The sequence below is a fragment of the Meles meles genome, chromosome 2, assembly GCF_922984935.1.
Source record: "Meles meles chromosome 2, mMelMel3.1 paternal haplotype, whole genome shotgun sequence".
Taxonomy (NCBI): Eukaryota; Metazoa; Chordata; class Mammalia; order Carnivora; family Mustelidae; genus Meles; species Meles meles.
In genome coordinates, this window is record NC_060067.1 from 186829341 (window position 1) to 186856653 (window position 27313).

The window sequence follows — 27313 nt, forward strand, 5'->3', positions numbered from 1 at the left end:
CACTGTGCACGTCGGCAAAGGAACACAAAAGCTCTGTGAGCACTGATTTGGGGATTACAAATGTGTTTCAGAAAGTAAGAGAATTCACAAACACAGAATCTGTGAATAGTGAGGATTGACTATATATATATAAATGAACTCTAGTCTCTAAAATAAGTATCTGAAATAACTCAATTACTGAAAATCTATTATATATTTTTGTATACCAGAAAAAAATCACCAAGGTATTGACTTACTGTCCAAAATTTGATAAAATACTGCAAGTCCGTAGCAGCAATAAAAAGGCAGTAGAGCAGAGAATAAGCCAAGAAAAGGAGGAAAAATTTATAATTTGAAAATCCGACGCAATTGTTCACCCTGTTAACAAAACAAAAACAACTTTTCAGTGAGTTGTACACTTTCCACCTACAGTCTGCATATGCTCATATTTAACACAGTATTTGGTTTCTTCTCCTTTAAAATTTATTGGCATTTCTTTAAGCAAGACTTGTAACATTTCTTTTCGCATACAAACATTAAAAAAATCCATTTTATTAAAAAAGGAACCTGTGTTTAGCTTTTTAAGTTTGATATGTGATATTACTTTACGACCATGAACCACATAACTATATTTCATGTCCAATTATGTAAATAGGCATATGCCTAAAAACACAGAGCTGGTGAGAAAACTAATGAGTCAGGCAGATAAAAATTTATTAAGTTCTTTGTTACCTTTGGATGTGATTTTTTAATTTTATTTATTTATTTGACAGAGAGAGAGATCACAAGTAGGCAGAGAGGCAGGCAGAGAGAGTGGGGAAGCAGGCTCCCTGCTGAGCAAAGAGCCCTATGTGGGACTCGATCCCAGGACCCTGAGATCATGACCTGAGCTGAAGGCAAAGGCTTAACGCACTGAGCCACCCAGGCATCCCGGATATGATTTCTAACTATGACTGGGTAATTTAAAATCTTCCAGGTTTCTCTGAATTAGATGAAATATCTTTGTAAACTACTTGAATGCCATCAGCATACTACTGAAGCAACCAGATTATCCAAGGGACGTTTAAGAAAAAAAAAATAGGGTTGAGAGCCAGACAGCGAGGGTCATAATGTGCATTTAACACTCAATAATCATGTGGCCTTGATCAAGCAAAATAGTCTATAGTGATTTCATTTTCCTTATCTGCAAAACGAACAATCTAGACAGCTGGCTCTATATCCTTTGATTCTAAACAGGGAGATCTGTAATTCTCAGTTCTCACTCTAAATTTACTATATTTTGGAGAGGGGGGAGTAAGAATTCAAACTAACATATCAAAAGGCATAAATACAAATATAACACACTTTACAGTCACGCTTTTCTATCAAAAAAATTTTTTTTGCCTTTTGATAAAGACTACGAAATTTCAGGCTGAGCTTGTGCACGTGACACAACACCTAAGTGGAAATGGCGGGTGTCTTCACTGGCTGAGGTAATTGTGGTAACTGGCATAATACGGCTACTGCATAGAATATACACATACTCCTCAAACCTCTTTGTCTTACTCTAATGTTAGCAAGGTAATCTCAGTCTCTATTGACTTTCCTAATAAACTGAGACATTCTTCTTTTTAGATTTTTAAAGTGAAACAATGTACACATGAAAAATGTTTACTCAACCATGCAAGATAAATGAGCTCCAGAAGTCTACATGACACTGTGCCCATTGTTAACAATAGTGTGCACTTAAAAATTTGCCTGTACCCCTGAAACAAATAATACATTATACATCAATTTTAAAAAAAATTGTAGAGAGAGTAAGTGCCAAGTAAGTGCGCCTACAATAAAAATTTTTTAAAAAATATTTTATTTATTTGACAGAAAGAGAGATGGCAAGAGAGGAAACTCAAGCAAGGGAGTGGGAGAGGAAGAAGAAAGATTCCCGCCAAGCAGGGAGACCAATGTAGGGCTAGATCCCAGGACCCTAGGATCATGACCTGAGTCAAAGGCAGACACTAAATGACTGAGCCATCCAGGCGCCCCTAAAAAATTTTAATTAAAAAATCTGAAAAGGTAGACATTTATCTGGCTTATGAGTAAACTGAAAATTTGGGGGAAAAAGAAAAGTGCCTGCATCATCTACCTCAAAACAAATAAATAAATAAATAAATAAATAAGGTAAAGGGACCAGGATTAGATTCAGTAACTTTGGAACGTAAGGGCATTTTATATGGCAAATAAGCTCATAAAGAAGGCAAAGATTGTAGGTACATGTGATATGAAAGCAGTGACGATTCTAGTGTGAGTGCAAACCAGTTACTGAGGTTGCCTTCTATGACATCTGAATGAAATAATGGCAAGAAATTAAACTACATAATTCCAAACAAGCCTAGTCTAAATGCTTTCTGACTCCAAAGGATACAGGATATTCCCTTCACTTGCTTGTGTTGGTTTCCAGAGGAGAGAATGCATAGACAGAAGGTGGGGAGCCATACACAACTTTGGGCGAGAGGGGTGAAGACAATGACTCTTTTATGGACTGGAGGAAAATAAGGGATAAGAAAGATTGTTTCTCTTCCTATGGGAATGTAAGAAGGAGCTTTTGTATTAGATGACACATAGCATGTTTATAAAAAGCAAAATGATTTTGAGTATAGATTTCATGACATCTAATTTACTTTAACTTCTATCTAGGAGCATGGTGTAATGTAACCTTATCTGTCACTTGGGAAACTGAAAATAAAGTCAGTAAATAAAAACCAAGTATCTTAGAGTTTGATATGTACTTCACACTTTAAGAAATATAGTAATAAAATGTCTCTTCATACAGGTGAAATGTATTAACGCCCTACTGTTTTATAGACTCCGTTTGAAAAGGAAGAGATGTTTTCTGAGTTCGAATCCTTTTATATGGAGAAATAAAACAAGCTCAAGGTAAATACCCCTTATATGCTGTCTAAAATTCAGTGCAAATAGGGGCGCTTGGGCGGCTCAGTAGGTTGGGCATCTGCTTTTGGCTCAGATCATGGTCCTAGTGTCCTGGGATCCAGCCCTGGTTAGGGCTCCCTGCTGGGCAGGGAGCCTACTTCTACCCCTCCCTCCACCCCTCCTCCCCTGATGCTCTTTCTTCCTTTCTCTCTCAAATAAATAGATGAAATCTTCTAAAAAATTTTTAAAAAATTCAGTGCAAATAGCAACTGACCCCGTTTCAGGGCAATTGCTTTCTGATTCTAAATGGGAAAAAGAACACAATAGAGAAAAAAAAAAGAAGAAGAAAATAATGTGGCCTCTGGAGTCCAAAAAACATGCCCTGTGACGTTAAGCCCACTCTTTAGCTTTTCTGAGCTCTACTTCCCTCTCCTCTTTAAAATGGGACAAATAATTTCTACAATTTCTGTCACTGTTATAAGAATTACAAATTTTTCACACATATATAGTTTTTAGCACATTATAGGCACTCAGTATGAAGCTAAAATTATTGGATTTAGTAAGTGTTATCTGATCTTTGGCGGGGATGTCAAAACATATCATTAATATAATTAATGAATGAATGAAAATTTTATATTAAAGGAAAAACTCTTGAAGAGAAACCCAATGAAGCAAATACTACAGGATTTCCATTTCAGTTAAAACACCAGCGTGAGGTCAGTCCCCTGCACCCAGATGGGTAGTCTTAACTGGTCTTAGCAGATACAATGGAGCCACTGACAACAAGGAAGCATAGTTTTCTGCTTTTTCAAATGCTCAAAGTTGACAGATACTGAACTTCAAAATTACACACAAGACTTGCATAATGTTACCCCACAGTTTGGGAATACCTTGAAGATCTTTTAATAAAAGACTGTTATAGTTGGGCGCCTGGGTGGCTCAGTGGTTTAAGCTGCTGCCTTCAGCTCAGGTCATGATCTCAGGGTCCTGGGATCGAGTCTCACATCGGGCTCTCTGCTCAGCAGGGAGCCTGTTTCCCTCTCACTCTCTCTGTCTGCCTCTCTGCCTACTTATGATCTCTCTCTGTCAAATAAATAAATAAAATCTTTAAAAAAAAAAAAACTGTTATAGTGACATAATGGCGACAAAAAAAAGATTATTTATAACTTGATATGGAAAATTTTCCATGATATATTAAGAGGGGAAAAAAAAAAGACACAGAGTCAGTCCATAGTGGAACTATAAGGGCCTATTTAGCCAGAGCGATTCCATCCAGTTAAACAGTGATTTTGTTGTTTATGCAGTAAAACTTAAACTGTCCCGGGACTCCTTCCCCCCAGGGGACTTACTTAAAAACAAGTCCTGGAAACCAGTCCCAGGTAACAAAGCCCAAATACAAGGGTGGGTCAGGCCAGGTGGAGACATCCAATCAGTGGGGGCGCATACTGTATCCTAGTACCAAGGAGTATGGGCCCCACCCTTTGGGCACCTTTGGGCACCAATTCTGACCAAGGTGATAGGCTAGTTCATTATCTACTATAGGGTAAATTGTAATTTAATTGGTCACTTATGTGTGACCTAGCATGACTGTGCAGCTTTCTCTGTGTGTTACAATCTCGTTGGCCACCTATGCGTGGCCAGGCCCAACCACATAGCCTTTGCCCTTAAAAGCTAGTCTGTAAGGCAGAGAGAGGTCTCTTTGTAAGAGACGGCCCTGGCTGGTCAGTTTGATTCTCGATGCTTGGCACGAAATAAAGCTTTGCTTGACCTTTGCTTTGTATCAGTCTCGTTCCTTTGACCATGGACCCAACAGAACCACCTGTGTTAAAAAATGTGTAAAATATTTGTGTGTGTGAAAAAATGTAACACACATGTACACACTTATATCTGAAAAGTACACGTGACATTTGGCAATATGTTCCTTGTGAGGAAGAGAAGAAGCAGCAGGGGGGCTAGAAAGAACACTTGCCCTTTTTTAGTTTTTGAATTTAGAACCATGTGTATGTATTATGCATAATTTTTTAAACTTAAAGTTTAAACTTGAAAATTCAAACACATAATAAAATGGCTGCTCCACTGCCTTCTGCAAGGGCCCATGGGAGCTGAGACAGAGGCTGTGAGGAGAAGCCCCAGGGCAGGGAAGCAATGACATGGAAGTTGAAAGGTACCGCAGTCAGTTCATTCAACAACTCCCACATTGCCCTAAAGAGCGAGTGCGCTAACAGGGAGCCTATTATCATCATCTGCTCTGACTTTAAGTCAGAAAAATTGAAGTCACCTCTATGGCCCTGATTTCTTTCCCACTTTCCTTCAGAAAAGAAGGGTGTCTTTGCATGCGTTCCCCCAAGAGCAGACCGCGAGACAAGAACTTGGATACAGTTTATCTGAAACAAGGAGGGGAGAAAAGCCCATAAAGCATGTGTTGTCGGCCAGACCCTCGTTGGTTGAGGGTGCCTCTGGAAGCATTCGCACCCTGGCGCCCCTGGGCTGCCCGGCTTACCAGGGGCCCCAGCCTCCTCAGGGGGAACAGAGAACCCTCAGGCAGAGAAGGAAAGAAACAGTGGGGCCTGAGTCAGGGAGCCGCCAGGGGTGCGGAACCGTCTGCATCAACAGGAATGTAAGGAGGATGAACAAAACTTTTAACAGAAGATATTGGGGGTGGGGGAGGGGGGGCTACCTGCTGTGAGAGAAAAGGGCATGAATGAAAGCATGAGTAAAGCAAAAGATAAAGCAAAAGAATGGCTACAAATGAATATTAATACCAAGCGAGGCTATTCATTGAGATCTTTCTTTGAGGAGAAAATTACTCTGACAGGAATTAATTGGCCTGAAATAAAGAAGAAAATATAGCAGGAGAAAAGGAAGAGGTATCTAGAGAGAAAAAATAAGGTAAATCTGACATGCCCCTATTATTTCCTGCAGCTAGCATAATTATTCCCTGGGTTTCCACCTACACCAGCGCTCATTTGTGAGCATGTCTGCTTTTCTCTAGAGCCACCCGTGAAAGAAGGCAAGGCTGGTGGAGTCATCACACCTAGTGTCCAAATCCAACCTGGCTGGCAACCTGAGTGTACTTGTCACTGATAGGTGCACGTGGAGAAGAGAAATTACAGGCAGAGGTAGAAAAATCAACCCTCATTAGTTAATTAGAGCTTTTAAATCATCTTCTGTTAAGGTGCCTGATCTAAAATTATCTTTTAAAATATTAATGAGTTCGAAGTGAAAACCTTTGTTTAAACACATACGTATTTGTGTATTTGCTATTCTATCCTCAATGTCAAGTTTTATTTAAAATAAATTGCTCAAGCTTAAGATGAATTAATTCGTTATTCAAAACTTCCAGTGAAGTACTGTGTATAATTTATGAATACATTTTGGTATAATTTCTGGGAAGTGTTTCAGAATCTCTGTGTTTATGTATGTGCATACAAAGAAAGCCATTTGTCGTAGGCAAATATGACAAATTAACTTCTATGTTGTTAGTCTGCCGGTTTTAAAATTATTCTATGGAAATTCTCCCAAATAAAACCTCTTTTAAGCTAATTCAGCAAATACTAGTAACTAAATCTGAAAGTACCTTCTGGGTCAGCTAAGGCAAGATTTCATTTATAAAAAGACTTATACAGATAAATGATTCAATTTATTAAGTTTTAAGGGACAGAAACGTGTTTAAGTATAGAGCCATACTCACCATGGGCAATGATGATCCATCTTCAAAATACATCTAAAAAAATAAACACACACACACAAAGCTTAACACCTCATAAAATTTTAATTCCATTAAGTATAAAAAGGAAGTATAAAAGTTACTTAGAAATTGAGACAAGTAAAATATTGCAAAATTACTTATCTAAAAATTAAACAAATAACAGTAAAAATCCTCATGTCAAATAACCACTATAGTCAATGTCAGTTATGACATGTAATTATAGATTTTTAAAATCTACATGCTTCAAAATAGAAATAAGAAAACTCACTTCCTAAAAAACAATTCAATATTAACATACAGTTACCTTATGCTGAAGAAAGTGTAAAACGTCAACAGACTTACAGAAAGTCTGGATAAAACTTTACCTTTAACATCAATCTTTAAGCTAAGTAGCACAGTCTTTGTGGTATATTAAGTACCTGACAATATCTGATTATTGTGAAGTCTTAGGAGCTCTCTTTATAAAGGTGAAAACAGAGTCACAGAAGTATTTAGTAAACAGAACCAGCCAAGTCTGAGCTGCTAAAACTCAGGCACTTCTTCGCGTCAGTGAAGAATCTGGGGAAAAGGGGCAATTAGGCAACTGTGGCCCTAAGCCCCACTCATATCAATGCAGGGACTGTCCGGTTCTATATCCTAAACAAAGGTCTCAGGAGCACAATTAAGGGAAAAAAGGAAATAATCTGGAAAACAGTGAGGAAAGAAACAATATTAACTAAAAAGAGCACCAGCATGTACAGAGTTGGAAGGAAAAGGTTTTCTTACTTATCACAGACGGAACAGTGATGGCAGCGGTCTGGTTTTATGAGTTGGCATCTGTCACAATATCGGATTGCTAGGGACAAAAAACTCCACTTAGTCTTAGATTTAACACTGAATTGGATATACAATTAAATGGCTTTTATCAGCTCTCCAAATTTAACTTCTAAAAAAGCAAAGTGAATTTGAATTTGGTAAAAATGAGATATTCTACTGGGTAAATATAAAAATAGAATGACTTGCCTACAGCCTTAGTTTTCTTTCTTTTTTCTTCCTTTCTTTCTTCCTTCTTTCCTACCTCTCTCTCTTTTCCTTCCCCCCCCCCCCCTTTCTTTCTTTCTTTTTTTAATCTCTACACCCAACATGGGACTCAAAATCATGACTCTGAGATCAAGAGTCACTCACTCCTCTGACTGAGCCAACCTGACTGAGGCCCCCAGCCTCAGTTTTCTAAAAAGTTTCTCAAGAATAGAGAATCTTGGGGTACCTGGGTGGCTCAGTGGGTTAAAGCCTCTGCCTTCAGCTCAGGTCATGATCTCAGGGTCCTAGGATCGAGCCCCGCATTGGGCTCTCTGCTCAACAGGGAGCCTGCTTCCCTTCCTCTCTCTCTGCCTGCCTCTCTGTCTACTTGTGATCTTTGTCTGTCAAATAAATAAATAAAATCTTTAAAAAAAAAAAAAGAATAGAGAATCTTTGGGAGGAATTTTTCTAAGGCATTCCTAATCGTCAGTGATGATAGTGAGGCTCACAGAGGGTGCAAATATATCCATTTCTATCAAAGCAAACAGAATGTCTCCCTCAGGTAAATCAATTTCTTTCCTATACCCTACCAGGAAAAATATCTGAAGATACAACCACATTTTACAACTTTTATAGAAACACATTTTAGAAATTTGAATTGTGAATAAACTCTATTAGTTGCTTAAATTCTGTTGGCTGATACAAGATTAGAAGTATTAGAGGGTGTCTGGGTAGCTCAATGGGTTAAGCCTCTGCCTTTGGCTCAGATCATGGTCCGAGGGTCCTGGATAGAGCCCCATATACAGCTCTCTCTCAGCAGGGAGCCTGCTTCCTCCTCTCTCTCTGCCTGTCTCTCAGCCTGCTTGTGATCTCTGTCTGTCAAATAAATAAATAAAATCTTAAAAAAAAAAAAAGGAGTATTAGAAGAAGTATTTCCAACACTGAATTTTAGTTCTTGTAATGGAAGTCAAGTCCTGATGCTTTCTTCTCTAACAGAGATATCAAAGGCAATTACAGACATCTGATTTGGAGATGTTATTTCATTACACAGACATCTTACACGATGCAAGCAACCTACCAAAATTATAGGAGAACAGTAATTAGGTACACCACAGAATCAGCAAAACCCAAGTAATGAATTTAAAATTTGGAAAAAGTACTTGCAACAAGTAATTTCCACTGTTATAGTAGCTAATATGATCTCTGAAAAAGGCAACAGTTGCTATCAACTGAGATTAGGATGAGCTTTTTTCGGACAAGAAGACCTTTATGGAATTGTTTTCAATAATCAAATAAGTTCTCAATCATCCCCCTTACAACTCTTTTTCAGGAACTACAGAAATTAATGGCATGGCTGAGTCATATCCTGAATGAAGACGTCTTGCAGCTACATTCCAGGGAAAGCTACATGGGACCACTGGCTCGTGTGAAGCATTAAAGTGTAAGGCAGTATTATCCAGAAGAAATAGAATGTAAGCCACATGTGTATGTTTAGATTCTCTAGGAGCTATATTAAAAGAAATAAAAAGAAACAGGGAAATTAATTTTTAAAAAACATAATATTTGAACAAATATATAAAAAATATTACTTCAACATATAATTAATACACAAACATTAATCACATGTTTTATATTTTTCATACCAAGTCTTTGAAAACTACTATATATTGCTTTATGGTTGCACTTGAAGTGGTGAGTTTGGTAGGCAATGCTAGATTCTCTCCAGATGGTGATTATCTCTACTTTAAAGCACACTGGGGTTGGGGCACTGGGTAGCTCAGTGGGTTAAGCCTCTGCCTTCAGCTTAGGTCATGATCGCAGGGTCCTGAGATCGAGCCCTGCATCGGGCTCTCTGCTCAGCAGGGAGCTTTCTTCCCTCTCTCTCTCTGCCTGCCTCTCTGTCTGCTTGTGGTCTCTCTCTCTATCAAATAAATAAATAAAATCTTTTTAAAAATTGGTTAAATTTATTAAAAAAATAAAGCACACTGGGGTAAAAACAAAACAACAACAACAACAAAAAAAACAAAAAACAAAAAAAACTCAAACCAAAGTGGGTAATAACTCACAGGAAATCAAAACACAGTAGAAAGAAACTTTTTGTTTCTAGTCTTTCATAAACAGAAATTTAGTTTCTTAGTAAAAACAAAACAACCCCCCCATAATTCCATTTACAATTGCACCAAAAATAATAAGATACTTAAGAAAAAACCTAACCAAAGAAGTGAAACACCTGTATTCTGAAAACTATTAAAACACTGCTGAGAGAAACTGATGACATGAAGAAATAGAAAGACATCCCATGCTCATGGGTTAGAAGAACACTGTTGAAATGTCTCTGCTGCCCAAAGTGATCTATATATTTGATGCAATTCGTTTCAAAATAAAAACAACATGTTTCACAGAACTAGAACAAATAATCCTAAAATTTGTATGGAACTACAAAATATGTGAATAGCCAAACCAATCTTGGAAAAGAAAAGCAAAGCTAGAGGCCTCACATCACCACACTTCTTGTTATATTGCAAAGCTGTAGTAATCAAAACAGTTCGGTACTGGCACAAAAATAGATAAAGTAGATCAATGTAGAAGAAGAGAAAATCCAGAAATAAACCCACAATTATATCATCAACTAATGTATGACAAAGGAGGCAAGAATATGAAATGGGGAAAAGACAGTCTGTTCAACAAATGGTGCTGGGAAAACTGGACAGCAACAAGCAAAAGAAAGAAACTGGACTCTTTTCTTCGACCATACACAAAAATAAATTCAAAATGGATTAAAGACCTAAATATAAGGCAGGAAACCACAAAAATGATAAAAGAGACCACAGGCAGTAATTTCTCTGACATCGACCATAGAAGCTTTTTTTTTTAGATAGGTCCCTGAGGCAAGGGGAACAAAAGCAAAAATAAACTATTGGACTACATCAAAATAAAAGCTTCTGCACAGTGAAAGAAATAATCAACAGTAGGGCAACCTACAGTGTGGAGGAAGATATTTGCAAATGACATATCCGATAAAGGTTTGGTATCCAAGATATATAAAGAACTTCTATAAATCAACATCCAAAAGCCAAATAATCCAGTTTAAAAAATGGGCAAAAGATATGAACAGAAATTTCTCCAAAGAAGACATCCAGAAAGCCAACAGACACATGAAAGGACGCTCCTCATCACTTACTATCAGGGAAATGCAAATTAAATCTACAATGAGACGTCACCTCACACACCTGTCAGAATGACTAACATCAACAACAGAAACAACAGGTGTTGGTGGGGATGTGGAGAAAGGGGAACCGTTGTGCACTGTGGGTGGGAATGCAAACTGGTGCGGCCACTCTGAAAAACAGATAGAGCTGTTCCTCAAAAAGTTAAAAACAGAACTACTCTATCATCCAGCAATTGCACTACTGGGCATATACTCAAAGAATACAAACCACGAATTCAAAGGGATACATGTACTCTATGTTTACAGCACCATTATTTACAATAGCCAAGATACAGAAGCAGTGCACATGCCCATCGACTGATGAATGGATAAAGAATATTGTGCTACACATATATACACAATGGAATATTACTCAGCCATAAAAAAGAATGAAATCTTGCCATTTTCAAAGACATGGATGGAGCTAGAGTATATTCTGCTAAGTGAAATAAGTCAGAGAAAGAGAAATACCATATGATTTCACTCATATGTGGAATTTAAGAAACAAAACAAATGGATAAAGGCAAAAAGGAAAAAAGAGAAAGAAACAAATCAAGAAGTAGACGCTTAACTATAGAAAACAAACTGATGGTTACCAGAAAAAGGTGGGGGGGTGGGTAATAGGTGACAAGGATTAAGGAGGGCACTTGTCATGATGAGCACCAGATGAATAAAATAAAAACTAAAAAAAATTTTCCATGTGCCATATCATATTCAACTAAAATTATCTTGCTGTAATTTAAAATGAACCACCTGCTTATCATTTAAAAGCTCCAAATAGTCAAGGCGAATTTTAACTGTCTTGCTTTAATTTTTTCAGTGTTTATCCAAATATTACTTATGTAATTTAAAACCTTTTGGGTACTGTAGAAAAGAAAACGTTATCTTCTGTGTGCAAAATGATAGGCTCCATCACCTCTGGCTGTTACCTATTAGTCAAAATACAAAAAAAAAAAAAAAAATTTGTACAAAAAAATCAAGGTCAACACAGAGCTAAAAATTAACAAGAGCAAAAATCCAAAACAATATGATCAAGTTTGGCGATCCCTGTAAGAAAGCAGAAGATGGCTGGATCAGAAGAAAGTTCAGGACAAACAGGCAAGATGAGCAGGCTTGTTAATACCTTGCTTTACTATGCCCCAAGCTCAGGTGTGTATGTGAATTTTCCCCTGTAGGGCAGTCACCTTAATCTAGGGAGCTGACATTCTTCTCTCTGGGGTTTGGAGGAAGTACTGTGGATTTAGAATGGATTGTAAAATCTTAAGTTATATTACCATCCACTTTCTTCAGTTCTCTCTATAAAATATAACGTGCATGTACATCACCTGAACTGTTCAGCTGCTTTGGTCCACAGAATTTCTCAGGGTGAGGAAGGCAGTTCCACAAAGAACCCAAGGGTCTTGGCTGGGCGTGAGGTGGGAAGCACCTCTCTCACAGTCCTGCCTTGGTGAGATTGTGGCCGCTGCCTTGTGTTTACCTCTGCACTCTACACAGTCCATAGGGGGATCAATCAGACCAACATAATCTATTTATTACACTTCGTGTCTGCTTTAGTCAGTGACTCTAGTCAGTTAACATTGAATTTGTAGGCATGTGGAATGTTTGCACTGAAGATATAAACACAGATTATATTACAAGTCCCAGATTATATGCCACACTGTCACAAATCTTAAGAACCCTAAGTTCATCTCAGGAGATAGGGATCCAATACCTGAGAGGAACAAGAGACTGACAGTCTTAACGTTATGTAAGCTACATGAAGGGGTGACTTTTAAATCCAAAGCGTAGTTATTATTAATGGAAATTAATACTTAGCCATGGTGTGACTTGTGCTTCCTCCCTTTCTCCAAATCCAGTGTGTCAAGGGAGACAGTAGAAGAGCCCTGAACTCGGAATGAATGTGGAGACTAGTTTTCCATACTGGATACTGTCATGGTCATTAACTAGTTTTGGAAACATGTGCAGGAATTTATTTTTAAGGGGCTTAAACTTCCTCAGTATTTGCCTAGGCTTATATAGGTTCAACATCCATAAGCGTGTATAAGCACAACTTTGTGGGATGGAACTAGTGGCATGAAAATTAAATCAGGGAATTGTCATTTGCCCATTGAGAAACAGGGAAAACAAACAGGAAGAAACTCTGAGACTTTGACTTAGATTCAATTATGATTCTCAAGTGAGTTAGAAACAAGGATAAGTAATATAAGAATATTAATGAGATATTTTACATTCTTTTTTCCATGCTAGATCTTTGAAACCAGTTGTGTATTTTATATGTATGGCACAATGCAATTTGGAGTGGCCACATTTTAAATGCTCAACAGCCACTTAAAATGTGCCACCATAGTGGGTGGCACAGGCCTAAAGTTACCAAATTTCTGGGTGAGCCTTGGTGGATAAGTATCAGTAGTCCGTGTGTGTCCATTTTAAAGAGAATTCTCTAATTAGATAGCTGATACACTACCTAAAAAATTCCTGACCCAGGTAAAAGGGATTTATTAACTGAATTACATTTAAAAAAAAAAAAAAAAGCAGGGGGGAGAAATGAAAATTACCTTACCTTCTAAAGATAATTATATTAATACCTTAAGTTTTATACACTTTATACAATGACTGCTTTAAATTCATGTAAAATTGCCAATGTTATGTTCATTATAGATACTGCTCCCTTCCATTAAAAAAGAATAGGAAGATCTATCATTAAAACTTTAAAAATAAATACAAGTACAAATCAAGATTTCAGCAGTTCTAACATCTCCTCTGAGTCCCAAGTAAGTGACTAGAGAAGCCACAAGAGAATTAACGTCAGTGTGGATGTGGTTGAGATCTCCGTGCTACACTGTTATTCATGAGTCTGTTTTATCGAATTGTGTAGGAAAGATTTAATAACCACCCAAGACAGAACCCAATGATTTTCAATGAGAGTTTGACCGTTGCAAGCATATAAATACGCTGACAGCCACCACAACAATGGTGCCAAAGCACTCATTATGGTGTACCTCCAGACATGGTCCTGGTATAGATGGGAAGATCTTTGGCGGCTCGCCTAAGAACTTCCTGATGGGCTTCTCCTCTTGGCTCCCTCTCCAACAATTCTTTCTCTGCATAAGAGAGATGGAACTGTGGGAAAAAAATTAAGTTTCAGTCAGTGTTCTCAAGAAATCGTACACTGGCGTACTATACCTACAAAAAGGTATACACAAAATATTAATGATACTGTCTTATAGATTCAGAGTGGTAATGGAGTTGGAATCTGGGCAAGTCTGTTAATCTGGTGGAGCCTTAGTTGATGGATCTAGAAAAAGGGAGTAATTAATAATACCTTAATACTTAATAATACTTCCACAGATGTCTGTGAAACTCAAGCAGAATAGAGTATGTAAAATTGTCTTATAAACTGTGGAGTTCTACCCCAATATGAGTTATATTTATAAATGAAATAGCAAAATAAACAAATTTGGCTCAATGGGTAAATTTTTCAACTGGATATTATTAGGAATAAAAATAGAAACAAACCCATCAAACATGTTTTCTCATGTAAATGAATTTTAACTTAGGGATAATGATTACATGAATTCTCTAGCACTCAAAAGAACTAATCATGCATTTTACTTCTTAAACTGACAATCTGGCCTACCCATTAAAAAATACGTATTTGAGAAAAATCAAATTGGTTTGTGCTACACACACACACACACACACATACACACCAATCACAAAAAAAAAGTTTTAGAAGTCTGTATAAAAAAGTATAAATGTCTTCCAGGAGACACGTACAATGATATTTACAGCATTGATGTTTGAAATGTAAAAAATTAAACACAGCCCAAATGTCCATCAAAAGGATAATGGCTAAATAAATTGGAGTATGTTATATCCGCATAATTGAATCCCATATTACACGGAACAGTTAATGAACTACAGCTATTTGTTGTTGTTGTTGTTTTTTTGGAAGATTTTATTTATTTATTTGACAGAAAGAGACACAGGGAGAGAGGGAACACAACAGAGGGAATGGGAGAGGGAGAAGCAGGCTTCCTGAGGAGCAGGGAGCCTGACGCGGGGCTCGATCCCAGAACTGGGATCACAACCTGAGCCAAAGGCAGATGTTTAACAACTGAGCCACCCAGGTGCCCCAAACTACAGTTATTTGTAACAGAGAATCTCAACATACTGTTGAACAACAGATCACTTTATAGAAAATATATAGAAGGATTCCATTTACATAAAAATTTAAAACCAGAAAGGTATACACTATGGGGATACACACACATACAAACACACATATATAAGAAAATTACAAAGAACAAGAGACTGATTAACACAAAACTTCAGGAGAGTAGTTATTTCTAGAGAAATGCAGGGAAATGCAATATGAAAGTATGTAGGTAATACCAAAAATATAAATAATGTTTTCTATAATACTTGAGTGACTTTAGGTATTTTCATTTTATTATTCTTTAAATTGTGCATTATATATTTTTTGTATGTATGATATAGTTCACCTTTTAAGTCTTAAAAAAGTGATCTAATTATGTCAGTGAAGGAAAGAAAAACAATTTGTTGATGAGGTCATGATGTTTGAGCCTAAATCTTTCTCTTTGGAGAAATAAAAATTAAAAATCTTTGTTTAGAGGTTGACAATTCTATTGAGGTTATTTTAAAAAGAAAACGAATCTCCAGTTTTCAAATGTAGATAATTTCTAAGTTACCATAATATTTCTATATGCATAACACTTAGTTAAATATACTGTAAAATTTCAGACCCATTAAGGTAAAGAAAGGAAAAAATTTTCTCTAAGTATAAATTTACATAATACAAATTATTCTAAATCAGTGTATTAAATTTATTGGCATTAAACTAGCAGGTAGGTTATAGTTAAGTCTTTGAGAGTTTCTAAAGTAACTGAAAATAGTATTCTCCACATTAAATATTCCTTCTGTTATAAATCCACAACATTTGCTTTCCTACTAGTTAATTTCATAGTGTTTCAAAATTACACTTCAACCAGTCCTTTCTCAAATGACTACAAATAACAAATAAATGAAGGTCAGATTTATGAAGGCATAGTACATTCTTTCTATCATTTGCTCTTCACTTGTTTGCTACCTTAAATCTCAGTTCCAAAAAATGAGTAACAGAACTGAAAGACTTCTCAGGTGTTTAACGCTTTTATTAATAAATAAACAACACACGGCATCAGGTCCAGAATACCAGATACAGGTTGGTAGATTATCACTTGTAAAACGTGGATGCCCAAATATCTAATTCCACCTTGGAATATACCAAATATACAGTCCTTTCCCAGAGAACACTTTCATGTGCAAAGGTATGTCATGGATTTGAAGAAAGATGACATCTGTAGAGATCTGAAGGAATGGAAGATCTCCTGGGGTGGAGAGATAACGTCCTAGACCTATCACCAACCTGCAGATTATCACAGTGCAGATTATGGTAGTCCCCTTCTGTTTTGTTTTGTTTAGTTTTAGCCAACTTTAAAACACTTTAGAGTCAGGGAAAATTTGAGAAAATATTACATGATTCCCATATATCTTCTCATCAAGTTGCCCGCATTATTAAACATCAAATATTAATACATTATGGTACATTTACCACAATTAGTAAATAAATATTGATATGTTATTATTAATTGAAGTCCATAGTTTATTCAGAATTCTTTAGTTTTCTTTAGTTTTTACTGAATATCTTTTTCTCTTCCAGGATGCCACAGTACATTTATTTGTCCTAACTCCCTTAAGTTCCTCCGGACTGTGACAGTTTCTCAGAGTTTCCTTGTTTTTGTTGACCTTCACAGTTTTGAGTGTTCTGGTCAGCTATTTTATAAGATGCTTCTCTATTAAAATTTGTCTGATGTTTTTCTCATGATCGATTTGAGATTAATTGCCAGGGGGATGAAGACCACAGAGGGAAAGCACCATTCTTACCACATCCTCACAAGGGGATATGCTATCAACATCTATAAGTACTGATGTGAACCTTGGTCACCTGGTGTGTTCGTGAGGTTTCTCCACTCTAAAGTTCCTCATGTTTTTCTCTTTTCCATCCTATACTCTGTGAAAGAAATTCGCCACATGCAGCCTACATTGAAGGAGTGGGGTTTTTATTCTTGTCCCTCTTGAAGGCAAAGTATCTACATTATTTGAAATTCTTCTTTAAAAGAGATTTTGCTCCCCATTTATTCATTTATTCATTTACTTATATCAGTAGACTCAGAGATATTTATTCTATACTTTGAGTTATAATCCAATACGATTTTATTTTATTGCTCAAATTGTTCTAGCTTTGGTCATTGAGAGTCTTCAGTTGGCTCCTGTGTCCTTTTGATATGCCACCATCAACCTACCGATGGTCCCAACTTACAGGGGTTCAATGATTTCTTTTTTTTGACTTCACAATGGTGTGAAAGTGATACATATTCACTAGAAACCATACTTCAGATTTTGAATTTGTATCTCCTCCCAGGCTAGTGATATTCAGTATGATCCTCTCTCATGACGGGGAGCGGTGGCAGCAAGCCACAGTTCCTGCCAGCCACGTGATCACAAGGGTAGACAACAAAGACACTTAACAACCATTTTGTCCCCATACAACCACTGTTCTTCACTTTCAGAACAATATTCAGTAAATTCAACAGTTTATTATAAAATAGGCTTTGTATTAAAGATTTTGCCTAGATGTAGGCTGATATAAGTGTTCTGAATATGTTTGAGGTTGGCTAGGCTAAGCTGTCATGCTCAATGGGTTAGATGTACTAAATGCATTTTTAACTTACTGTATTTTCAACTTACAATGGGTGCATCAGGATGTAACCCCATCGTAGGTCGAGAAAGTACTCTGTTTTGTTTACTTTAGAGCACTACCTTACTTGTCATTATTATAAGATGCTCTGGCTCATCTTTTTTAATTTTAATTTTTACTTTTTATTTAAGCATATTTAAGATACAATGTTATATTAGTTTCAAATGTACAACATATTGATTCAACAATTCTATACATTACTCTATGCTCACCATGGTAAGTGCTGTCACCGTCTGTCACCATACGTTATTACAATACTATTGACTATATTCCCTGTGCCGTACTTTTCATCTTTGAGACTTATTTATTTTATGACTGGAAGTTTCTACCTCTTAATCCCCTTAATCTATTTCACCCCCTCCACACACACACTCTTAATTCCTGCCCTAGTTCTAGAGTCCATTTCTCCAAGGATTCCTCCTTTCTTACCCAGAGAAAGGTATTAGAAACCCAAGACCTGAAATCAAATAGACTTTTCAGGTTAAAGAAGACTATAATTTTAATAGGATATACAACTTAAGAAAAAAACTGAAATCTAATAACCAAAGAGAAAACTCACAGAATTGTATTTTCTGCTAGTTCTTTTTTTAAAAATTAACATATAATGTGTTATTTGCTTCAGGGGTACAGTTCTGTAAATCATCAGTCTTACACAAATCACAGCACTCACCATAGCACATACCCTCCCCAGTGTCCATCACCCAGCCACCCTATCCCTCCCTCCCCCAGCAGCCCTCAGTTTGTCTCCTGAGATTAAGACTCTCTTATGGTTTGTCTCCCTCCCGGGTCCCATCTTGTTTCATTTTTTTCCCTCCCCACCTTCCACAACCCACCTCCCATTCTTTTTCACATAGCACAAAAGGGAACATATAATCTCATCAGTACCTAAAATGTACAAATTAAAACACAGAACATTTTTGTCCATTAAATTAGCAAACAGTGGCTTCCTTAATGACAACATGCAATGCCAAAATTCCAATAAACCTGTTAGCACTGTAACTTGTTACCATTCTGTTTTCAAACAATTTGGCAAGTGACTGCAATTTCCTTGATCTAGTAATTTTGAGAATTTATAATAAGGGAATAATCCAAAATATAGGTAAAAACTGTGTATAAAACATGTACAAACATGTTAACACAAATTTATAATATAAAGTTGGGGTCAGCCTAAAATTCCAAGTTGGGATGTGACAGAATAAATTTTTACATATTTCAGTGAGGATATTATGCCATTTTTTAAAATGGCGATAAACCAATGATGGGCTATTATGTGGGGAAAAAAACTAGAATATGTGCATGTTGAATACAACCAGGAAAAATAACTCAAAAGAAAATATGCATGCAAACTGCCTATATTAGTGTGGAGTGTTTTTCTTTTTTCCTTTCTCTTTTTGTTTAGTCTCCATTTTCAAATTAGTATGGTTATCTTACTTTTAAGGGGGAAAATCTTATAAATTGAAAAAATATTAGCAATTTTACAATCCTGTTATATAAAAAGGTAAATTTTAGATTTCCTAGAATTCCAGATTTCTTAGAATTCTCTCAATAGTAATGAGAAAATATTAACATTATTTCCTTATACAACCTCTTCTCCTGCTATTTTAGTCCCATATTTCTCAGAGTTTCAGCAGCTGAAAGCACTCTATTGTCAATTAAGTCAAGGACCCCTCATTTTACAAGTGGGAGGGTCTCTGGCTCCTGACCAATTAGAAGATTAGGGTGAAATCTTACACTTTATTAATGGAATAGCTCAAGATTCTTAACCAGCAAGTCAGGGCTCTTTCATAATAATGGTCTTCAAATTCTTTTGACCACGGACCCATCAGTAAAAAAAATCATTTGAGACTGATATGCATATTTATGTATATATTTATTATTAGCTATTATATATGAGATCTTCCATATAAAACTTTATACATATTTTATTCTTCATATGTAATTATATATATCTTATATATGTTTCTATAAATGTCTCTGCCTTATATATGTAGCTTAATTTTAAAAAAAGAAACACTAAAAAAATACTGTATAAATGGAAGTGCTATTTTTTCTCCATGGTCCAACTGATGGCCTGGCTGCACCTCGCCTCCCCACCCCCCACACTGGGGTGTCCACTTTCCATACTAAGAGCATGGTATACTGGCAAGAATGTAGGCTTGATGGTCAGAACAACTTCGCTTTGAATGCTAGCTCTACCACACACTAGCTTTAGACACCCTGGGATAATTAGTAACATTCAGAGCCTACTGCTCCATTTGTAAAACGTAATAAACAGTATCTATCTCACACAGTTGTAGGAATGGAATAAAGCATGTGGGGTTTTTTTGGTAGAAAAATCATTGGCAAAACCTGCTGCAGGTATAAATCACTGTCCTCGATCTCAACTGCTTCCTCAAATACTGTCATTTCTTCCATGTTTTACATTTTACTTTCCCACTCACTTTAACCACTATTTCAATGTCTGCTCTCCCCAACTTCAGTCAACCTCCCTCCCTCCCATTCGTAGCCAATGATCCCACATATACTTTCAGGGAGAATTTAGAAGTCACTTCAACTTCTGCCAAAGCTACAAACACAAACCTGCATCTGTACACAAAACTTCTACTCTATGTCCAGTCATTTGACAAACACTTACCGAGTACCTTTTATGGGTCAGATACTGCTCTAGGTACTAGTGATGGGTCAGAGAACAAAACAGATAAAGTTCGTGCCATTGCAGAATTTACATTCTAGGAATAATATAAAAAAGTGAATACGGAATGAGTTATCCAATGCTATGCCATGGAGAAAAATAAAGAAATGTCAAGGTTTATAGGAAATTTCACGCATAGGATTTTACCATTTTATATAGAGTGGTCACGGAAAGCCTCAAAGATAAGGTATCATTTGAGCAGAGACAGAAATAGGAAGGAAGGGACATGGCCACACAGTTATCTATAGGAAGAATGTTCCAGATCAAGGGAAAATATCAGGTTTCAAGACCCCCAAAGGAGAAACGTGCATATTGACCTATGGGCAAAGAGACCAGGGTGCCTGGGTGGCTCAGTGGGTTAAGCCGCTGCCTTCGGCTCAGGTCATGATCCCAGGGTCCTGGGATCGAGTCCCGCATCGGGCTCTCTGCTCAACAGGGAGCCTGCTTCCCTCTCTCTCTGCCTGCCTCTCTGCCTACTTGTGATCTCTCTGTCAAATAAATAAATAAAATCTTTAAAAAAAAAAGAGACCAGTGTGACTGAGGCAGCACTGAGGAAGGTCCAAGAGGCGGTGTGGGGGCAGGGCACGTGCAGCCTTGTAAGCTATGGTTGAGAACTGTGTTTCTACTCTGAGTGAGCTCGGATAACAAAGGAAAGTTCTGAGCAAAAGAATGATATGATCTGTCTTATGGGATAGAATGCTGAAAATATGGAGACTAGGGAAACTGGTTGAAAGAGCTATCAGATGTAGAGTGGAGAAGTTAAAGTTGATTTTAGACCTCTAGCTTTGGTAAAGAGAAATTCTGCAGGGCTCTGAGAAGGGAAGGTAGGTAAGATTGTAAGTAGTAAAACCCTATGGGAGACTGCAATGTCTCAGACAAAAGAGATGACTGAGACCCTGAATTACGGTAATGGTATGAAAAAAAAGAAAGAAAGGGGAAAAAAGGAGGGGGGTGTTGGAACCAAAGAAAAAAAAACTAGGAAGTAAAAACATCAGCAAGATTTAGATGTTGGGGGGCACCTGGGTGGCTCAGTGGGTTAAAGCCTCTGCCTTTGGCTCAGGTCATGATCCCAGAGTCCTGGGATGGAGCCCCACATTGGGCTCTCTGCTCAGCAGGGAGCCTGCTTCCTCCTCCCTCTGCCTACTTGTGATCTCCATCTGTCAAATAAATAAATAAAATCTTAAAAAAAAAAAAAGAAGAAGAAGAAGAAGAAGCTATTGGAAAAAAAAAAAAAAAAGATTTAGATGTTGGGGGCAAGAAAGTGGGAGAATTCCGGGCAAGGCTGCCAAGCTTCCAGAAGGCTGGAATGTCCAGAAGGATAAGCTGGATGGCAGCAGCATTAACCAGTGTAAGAAACAGATGAGTCATGGTTTGGGGAAGAGGGTGGAGGTGACTTCAGCTTTTGACGTGTTTTATTTGAGGTGTCAGTGGATTAAGGAGCTGTGTTTGGCAGGAAATACCTAAGTTTGCAACAGGAGAGGTCAGAGCTGGAAACAGATTTGGGAATTGTCAATACAGAGATCATCTATGATGAGGAGGATGAGATCACCTATGAAAGGGGTCTGCATTCTCCTTCTTACTTATGACTAAGATCAGGATGGGGGTAAGAGAGATAACGGGAAAGAAGTAAACCTGGCAGGAAGGAGGGGGGAAAAGGTAGGAAAAAATTAGTAGAGAGTGGAAGAAAAAAAGGCTACATGTAAAGCATTTTAGGCCAAGCATACCACTAATTCTGTGCAAATATCTGTGGTTTTATTTTTAATATCCTTTCCCAAGTCATATAGCATATTTATTGGGCTTTTTGACCACAGCTGCATTTTAAACAGATTACTTCAGAGAACAATTTTGCAGTGATGCCTAGACCTTTCTTTTTTTTCTTTTCTAACTTGGCCAACTAAAACTCTACCATTATTACTGGAATAAAGTTTATTTCAATTCAACAAACATGTAGTGGACTAAGTGCCAACAATACAGAAATGAGTAAGACATAGTTCTTTGCTCCAAGAATGTTTAACAAGGTGAAAGACTCAGAAACAAATACTTAGAATGATCTTTTCAAAGTGAAAATTTGACCATATCATTCTACTCAAAATCTTCCGTAGCTGAGAATGCTATTCCCCTACCCCCAATATCCACAATTTCCTTCTGACAGGGTTAATACAGAAACACAGCCACTGAGAATAAAGACTACATTCCCAGCCTTCTGCATAAAGAATGTGGCCATATAACTAAGTTCTAAAGTAAGTAGAAAGTAAGTTCTAAAGTAAGTTGATGGCATCAGCAACTTCCAGAAAGCATCCTTAAAAGGAAGGACATTTACTTCTACTCCTCTATCCTACTTTCTCTGACCTGCTGTCTGGAAGGTAGACATGATGGCTGGAACTGAGCATCCATCTTAGGCGAAGAGGTGATGTTGGAAATGGAGGCTACACATATCAAAGCAAGAAGCTGTGGACTAGCTACAGACTTTGAATATAAGAGAAGATTAGTAACACTGTTATTTTATTGTAGTTGTTTCTGGTGGTTGACAGCCAACTAATCGACTATTAGTATGATGACTGATAATTACAATATAGCAGTGTCTACCATCAGCTCTATCTGTATATTGGTACATCCACCCTGATGTCTGACTCTAAAGTAGAAATGGAACAGACAACAGTTTTAATATTGGATATACAATACTCAAGCAGTGCAAAAATATTTGTCAAGTGAAAATTCAAGCATTTACCAACACATTAATATAAACAAATCACTTTACTCACTAAGCTTGAAACATTAATAAAAAGACATAAAATCGATTCTTCAGACATCAATCTTATTGATTTCTAACTTTAGGGTAACTTTATTAATATTTTAACTTACTTCTTTTGAAGGATTCATTGGTAATGTAAAGATAGTTTTCCAGTATGACCAGACAAACATTGCAAAAAGTAGATGATAAGCAATCAGGCACACAACTAAAATGAGAAGAACATATTATCATTATAATACGCAAATACAAATTGAAACCACGGTATTCACAAAAATCTAGTTGTTCTAAGTTAACCAAATTCTTTAATAATTTAATTATTTAATGTCCCATGAAAGGAAAGCTCTGATCTCTAGACAGGCCTATCTATTGGCCAAATGGCTAGGGAACTTTTCTAAATTATAAAAGTAAGGCAGCTATGCCTTCAACTTTAAGTAATAAACACAGAATTAAACAAACAAATGTTAAAACATTCAGGCTTTAAGAACTTTACTTCACTGACAAAGGATACTAAAGGCAGTTCCTATTTGAGAAGTTGTTTGCTAATTTTGCTTAGCTGTGGTCAAATGTGTTGGCCCTGATTGTTTAATGACTACATAATTAAATAGAGACCATCTGGACAAAAAGGATTTCCTCCAACAGGAGTTCAAGTGTCTTGTTTATCACACGGGACAATTGTTAAGAAAAGCATACTTTTTTCAGGCAATGTATACAAACACACTTCGTATGGTGTTTTTGTATGGTGAAATGCTGTACTATGCAAATATAAAATATTAATTTTGTATACAGTGACAATGATCATTTCTGAATAATACATTAATATATAAATTAACTCTGTAAGACACAGTTGAATGAAACACACTAATTTAAAATACAGCATGTTTGGTATTTTAAAATTGTGTGGATTTTTTTTAAAGAATGATAATACTCTTCATTTATCATTTATCTTCTTTTTAAAGAATGATGATACTTACAGAATCATTTAAAAATTCAATTGTCCATTAAGGCACTTAAATCAGTGTGAAATGACTAGAGCTAATGGCATTTTCCACGAACACTATGGGTGACTCAGGTATGGGGTAATACTCTTGAGCTGAAACAGGAAATTGTTCATACTCCTATATACCAAAACCACAAGAATCTTTGGCACCATGGCTACCATTTCAAGGGAGAGGTCTTTGCCAAGCATCTGACAGAATTCAGTCTGGAGACCGAGAGAAGTCTTTAACCCCATCTTGACTGCACATTCTCCAAGTATAATTTATTAATTCCAACCAAATCTAAATGAATACTATTTTTAAGAACTCTCTTTAAAATTTTATATATAAAACAATAACAAAACATAGCCTACCTTGTTCCCCAACGTTTTCCATGGACACTATAGAAATAAACAGAAAAAAATAGATAATAGATTATGACACTTACGGCAAACACAGGGCCTGAAAGAGACGTAGGGCTACGTAGGCTAATAATTTGGCTCCCCTTCAAACCAACATTCTTTAAATATTTGTTCAACTTTATTTAGAGAAGAGGTGAGCACTGTGGGAGAGAGGGTGAAGAGGGAAGGCTGGTGCTTGCATTCAGCCAGGGCTCTGTCGGCATTTCAGCCCTGAATACGAAGCAGAAAACAAAACCCATCAGGCGTGCTCCATGTGGGTCCTCGTCCTGTATCGATGGTGTCTTAGTCTTCCTTCCAACTCGAGGTTCAGAGGAAAGCAGTACTCTCCAGGTCATTACACTTCCAGAGACATTTAATGCTCTTTATAAGTTGGCAACTGCCTAATTAACACTCTAGAAAGAACGAAATGTTGTGTCCATGGCACATACTCTTCTTGCCAAATTTCTCTAAGTATAACTTCTTATGCCCAATGATGGGTAGCTCCCTATGGTACAATGAGGCAATGTGCCTGCGAAAGTGCCATCCCTTCAGGGCTGTTGTAAACATCCCAAGGTAGATGAGGACACAAGATTAGGGACCACGTAGCTGAAACAAGCTGGGACAAGAAACCATACTGAGGAATTCTATACTATATACTTGTTCTATTTCCCATTTGGTCTTCCTCCATGTGGACTAAGGTCTTTTTTGGAAGTTTTGGCCTATCTCAAAGTTGGAAGCTGTAGTGAGCAGAGATTTGGTATTGCCTGGGATATGATTTAATTGCCTTAAGAAACACTGGATCTGGGTTAGGGTAATGTTGTGAAAGATATTTTAAGATTACCTGATCCAACATACCTCCTTCCTAAGAGGCTACTGAATGTCAGTTTAGGTATTTCTAGAAGCAACAGAAGCCCGTGGGTTGTGGTCCTGTCCATTCCAGTATTGGATTGCTCTAAATTATTATAGGATTATAGGTTCCTGAAATTTGCCTCTTCATGGCTTCTACCTAGGGTATCTAGGCTTCTAATCTGTAGCAATAAACAGAAAATATAAATTATAGACTTTTACATAAAGTTATTTGTATCTCCCTTAAATATTCTCTTTTAGTTCAAGTAATATATGACGTCCAGATCACACATCAAACTTGATGTGGCTCCTTTTAGTGCTTCCTAGGCTCTCAATTTCCTTTAACATTTCTAATACCCATGATGGGACAGACACAGATGGTGATATGATAAATGAAACAATAATATGGTAAATACATACCATATTAACATTGTGGGGTACAATTTTAATTTTCACTTCAAAAGTGTATTTGTCTAATTTTATCTTGGATCAGCCTAACTTCTTTCTGCCCTGTGGCCTACAGTGATATTATTTTGCTTTAGAGATTTCTAACTTTCCAATATTCCTGAGAACTTAAAACTCTTCCCCAACTAACTGTGGTACAAGGAGGCAACAAAGACTGATTTGTTGAAAGATCCTAAGGAATCACAATACTTTCCTTATAGTATATAGGCACTTACAGTTCCTGTTTACCGAGAGCAAAATGATGGCCTTTAAGGATTACATCTTGGAATCTGGAACCATCATGGACATGGCAAAGCTGGTAGACTGGGTTGCCAGTTGTGTTTTCCAGCTCCCCTATCCACCTATCAATCTCCTCTCTCATTACTCATTCCTCTAAGAAATGGAATGGGGCATCAGTGAAAAGGCTGACTAGTTCAGAATTGACAAGAGTGAGACTTTCTGTTGCAGTATTTAAGAAATTCTTGGGGAGGGGCGCCTGGGTGGCTCAGTGGTTTAAGTCTCTGCCTTCGGCTCAGGTCATGATCTCAGGGTCCTGGAATCGGGCCCCGCATCGGGCTCTCTGCTCAGTGGAGAGCCTGTTTCTCCCTCTCTCTCTGCCTGCCTCTCTGCCTACTTGTGACCTCTCTCTCTGTCAAATAAATAAATAAAATATTAAAAAAAAAAAAGAAATTCTTGGGGAGAGGGAGCACCTGGGTGGCTCAGGTTATGACCTGAGGGTCCTGGGATAGAGCCCTTCGACCAGGTCCAAGCTCAGTGGGGAGTCAGCTTGTCCCTCTGCCCCTCCCCCCTGCTCATATACACACACTTTCTCTGAAATAAATAAATAAAATCTTAAAGAAAAAAACTCTTAGGTAAAGATAAAATATGTAAAACCCAAGTTGAAGATTGAGACTATCAGCCAAAGTAATAACCCCTAATATATAAAGGATGAAAACTGCTTTTTGATTCAAACCTCACTTGAATAAACATCCTTAAAAGTATGTATATGTGTGTGTGTGTGTATGTGTGTGTGTGTACATATATATGTATATAAAGGAAGAGAGAAAGTGGGGATAGTAAATTATTATGCGTAGAGAGACACATACCCTCCCTTATCTCTTTGGCATGAATTATCAGGCGATCACTTAATACACGGGTCAGTAACCTACAGTCCTGTTCCAAATACAGCCAGCCACATATTTCTGTAGATAAGTTTTTACTGGAACACAGACCCACCCATTCATTTACATGGCTATTTTTGTGTTACAATGGCAGAGTTGGGTACCTGTGACAGGGACAGTTTGGTCTGTCTTGCCTAAAAGATTTAACATCTGGTTCTCTACAGAAAAAGTTTTCCAACCTCTGTATATTAGTCAGAGTTCTCCAGAGAAACAGAACCAACAGAGAGAGAGAGAGAGAAGGGGGCAGGGAGTGATTGATTTTAAGGAATTGGCTTACAGGATTGTAGGGGATGACAAGTCTGAAATCTGCAAAGCAGACTAGCAAGCTGAAAAGCCAGTAAAAAGTAAATGTTGTAATCCTGGGTCCAAGGCAGCCTCAAGGCAGAAATTCTTTCTTCAGG

At 37.2% G+C, this 27313-nt stretch overlaps 1 protein-coding gene across 1 annotated transcript in view; it reads right to left on the reverse strand.

Moving 5' to 3' along the window:
* Nucleotides 1–27313, reverse strand: part of ZDHHC2 (zinc finger DHHC-type palmitoyltransferase 2) — a 73551-nt gene that overhangs the window by 23512 nt on the left and 22726 nt on the right. The window contains exons 2-7 of the mRNA XM_045993491.1: nucleotides 24415–24441; nucleotides 23177–23271; nucleotides 13802–13922; nucleotides 7361–7430; nucleotides 6578–6610; nucleotides 237–357 (exon numbers count right to left, since the gene is read on the reverse strand). Of these exons, the coding sequence (XP_045849447.1) occupies nucleotides 237–357; nucleotides 6578–6610; nucleotides 7361–7430; nucleotides 13802–13922; nucleotides 23177–23271; nucleotides 24415–24441 (467 nt within the window). The remainder of the gene's footprint in view (nucleotides 1–236; nucleotides 358–6577; nucleotides 6611–7360; nucleotides 7431–13801; nucleotides 13923–23176; nucleotides 23272–24414; nucleotides 24442–27313) is intronic.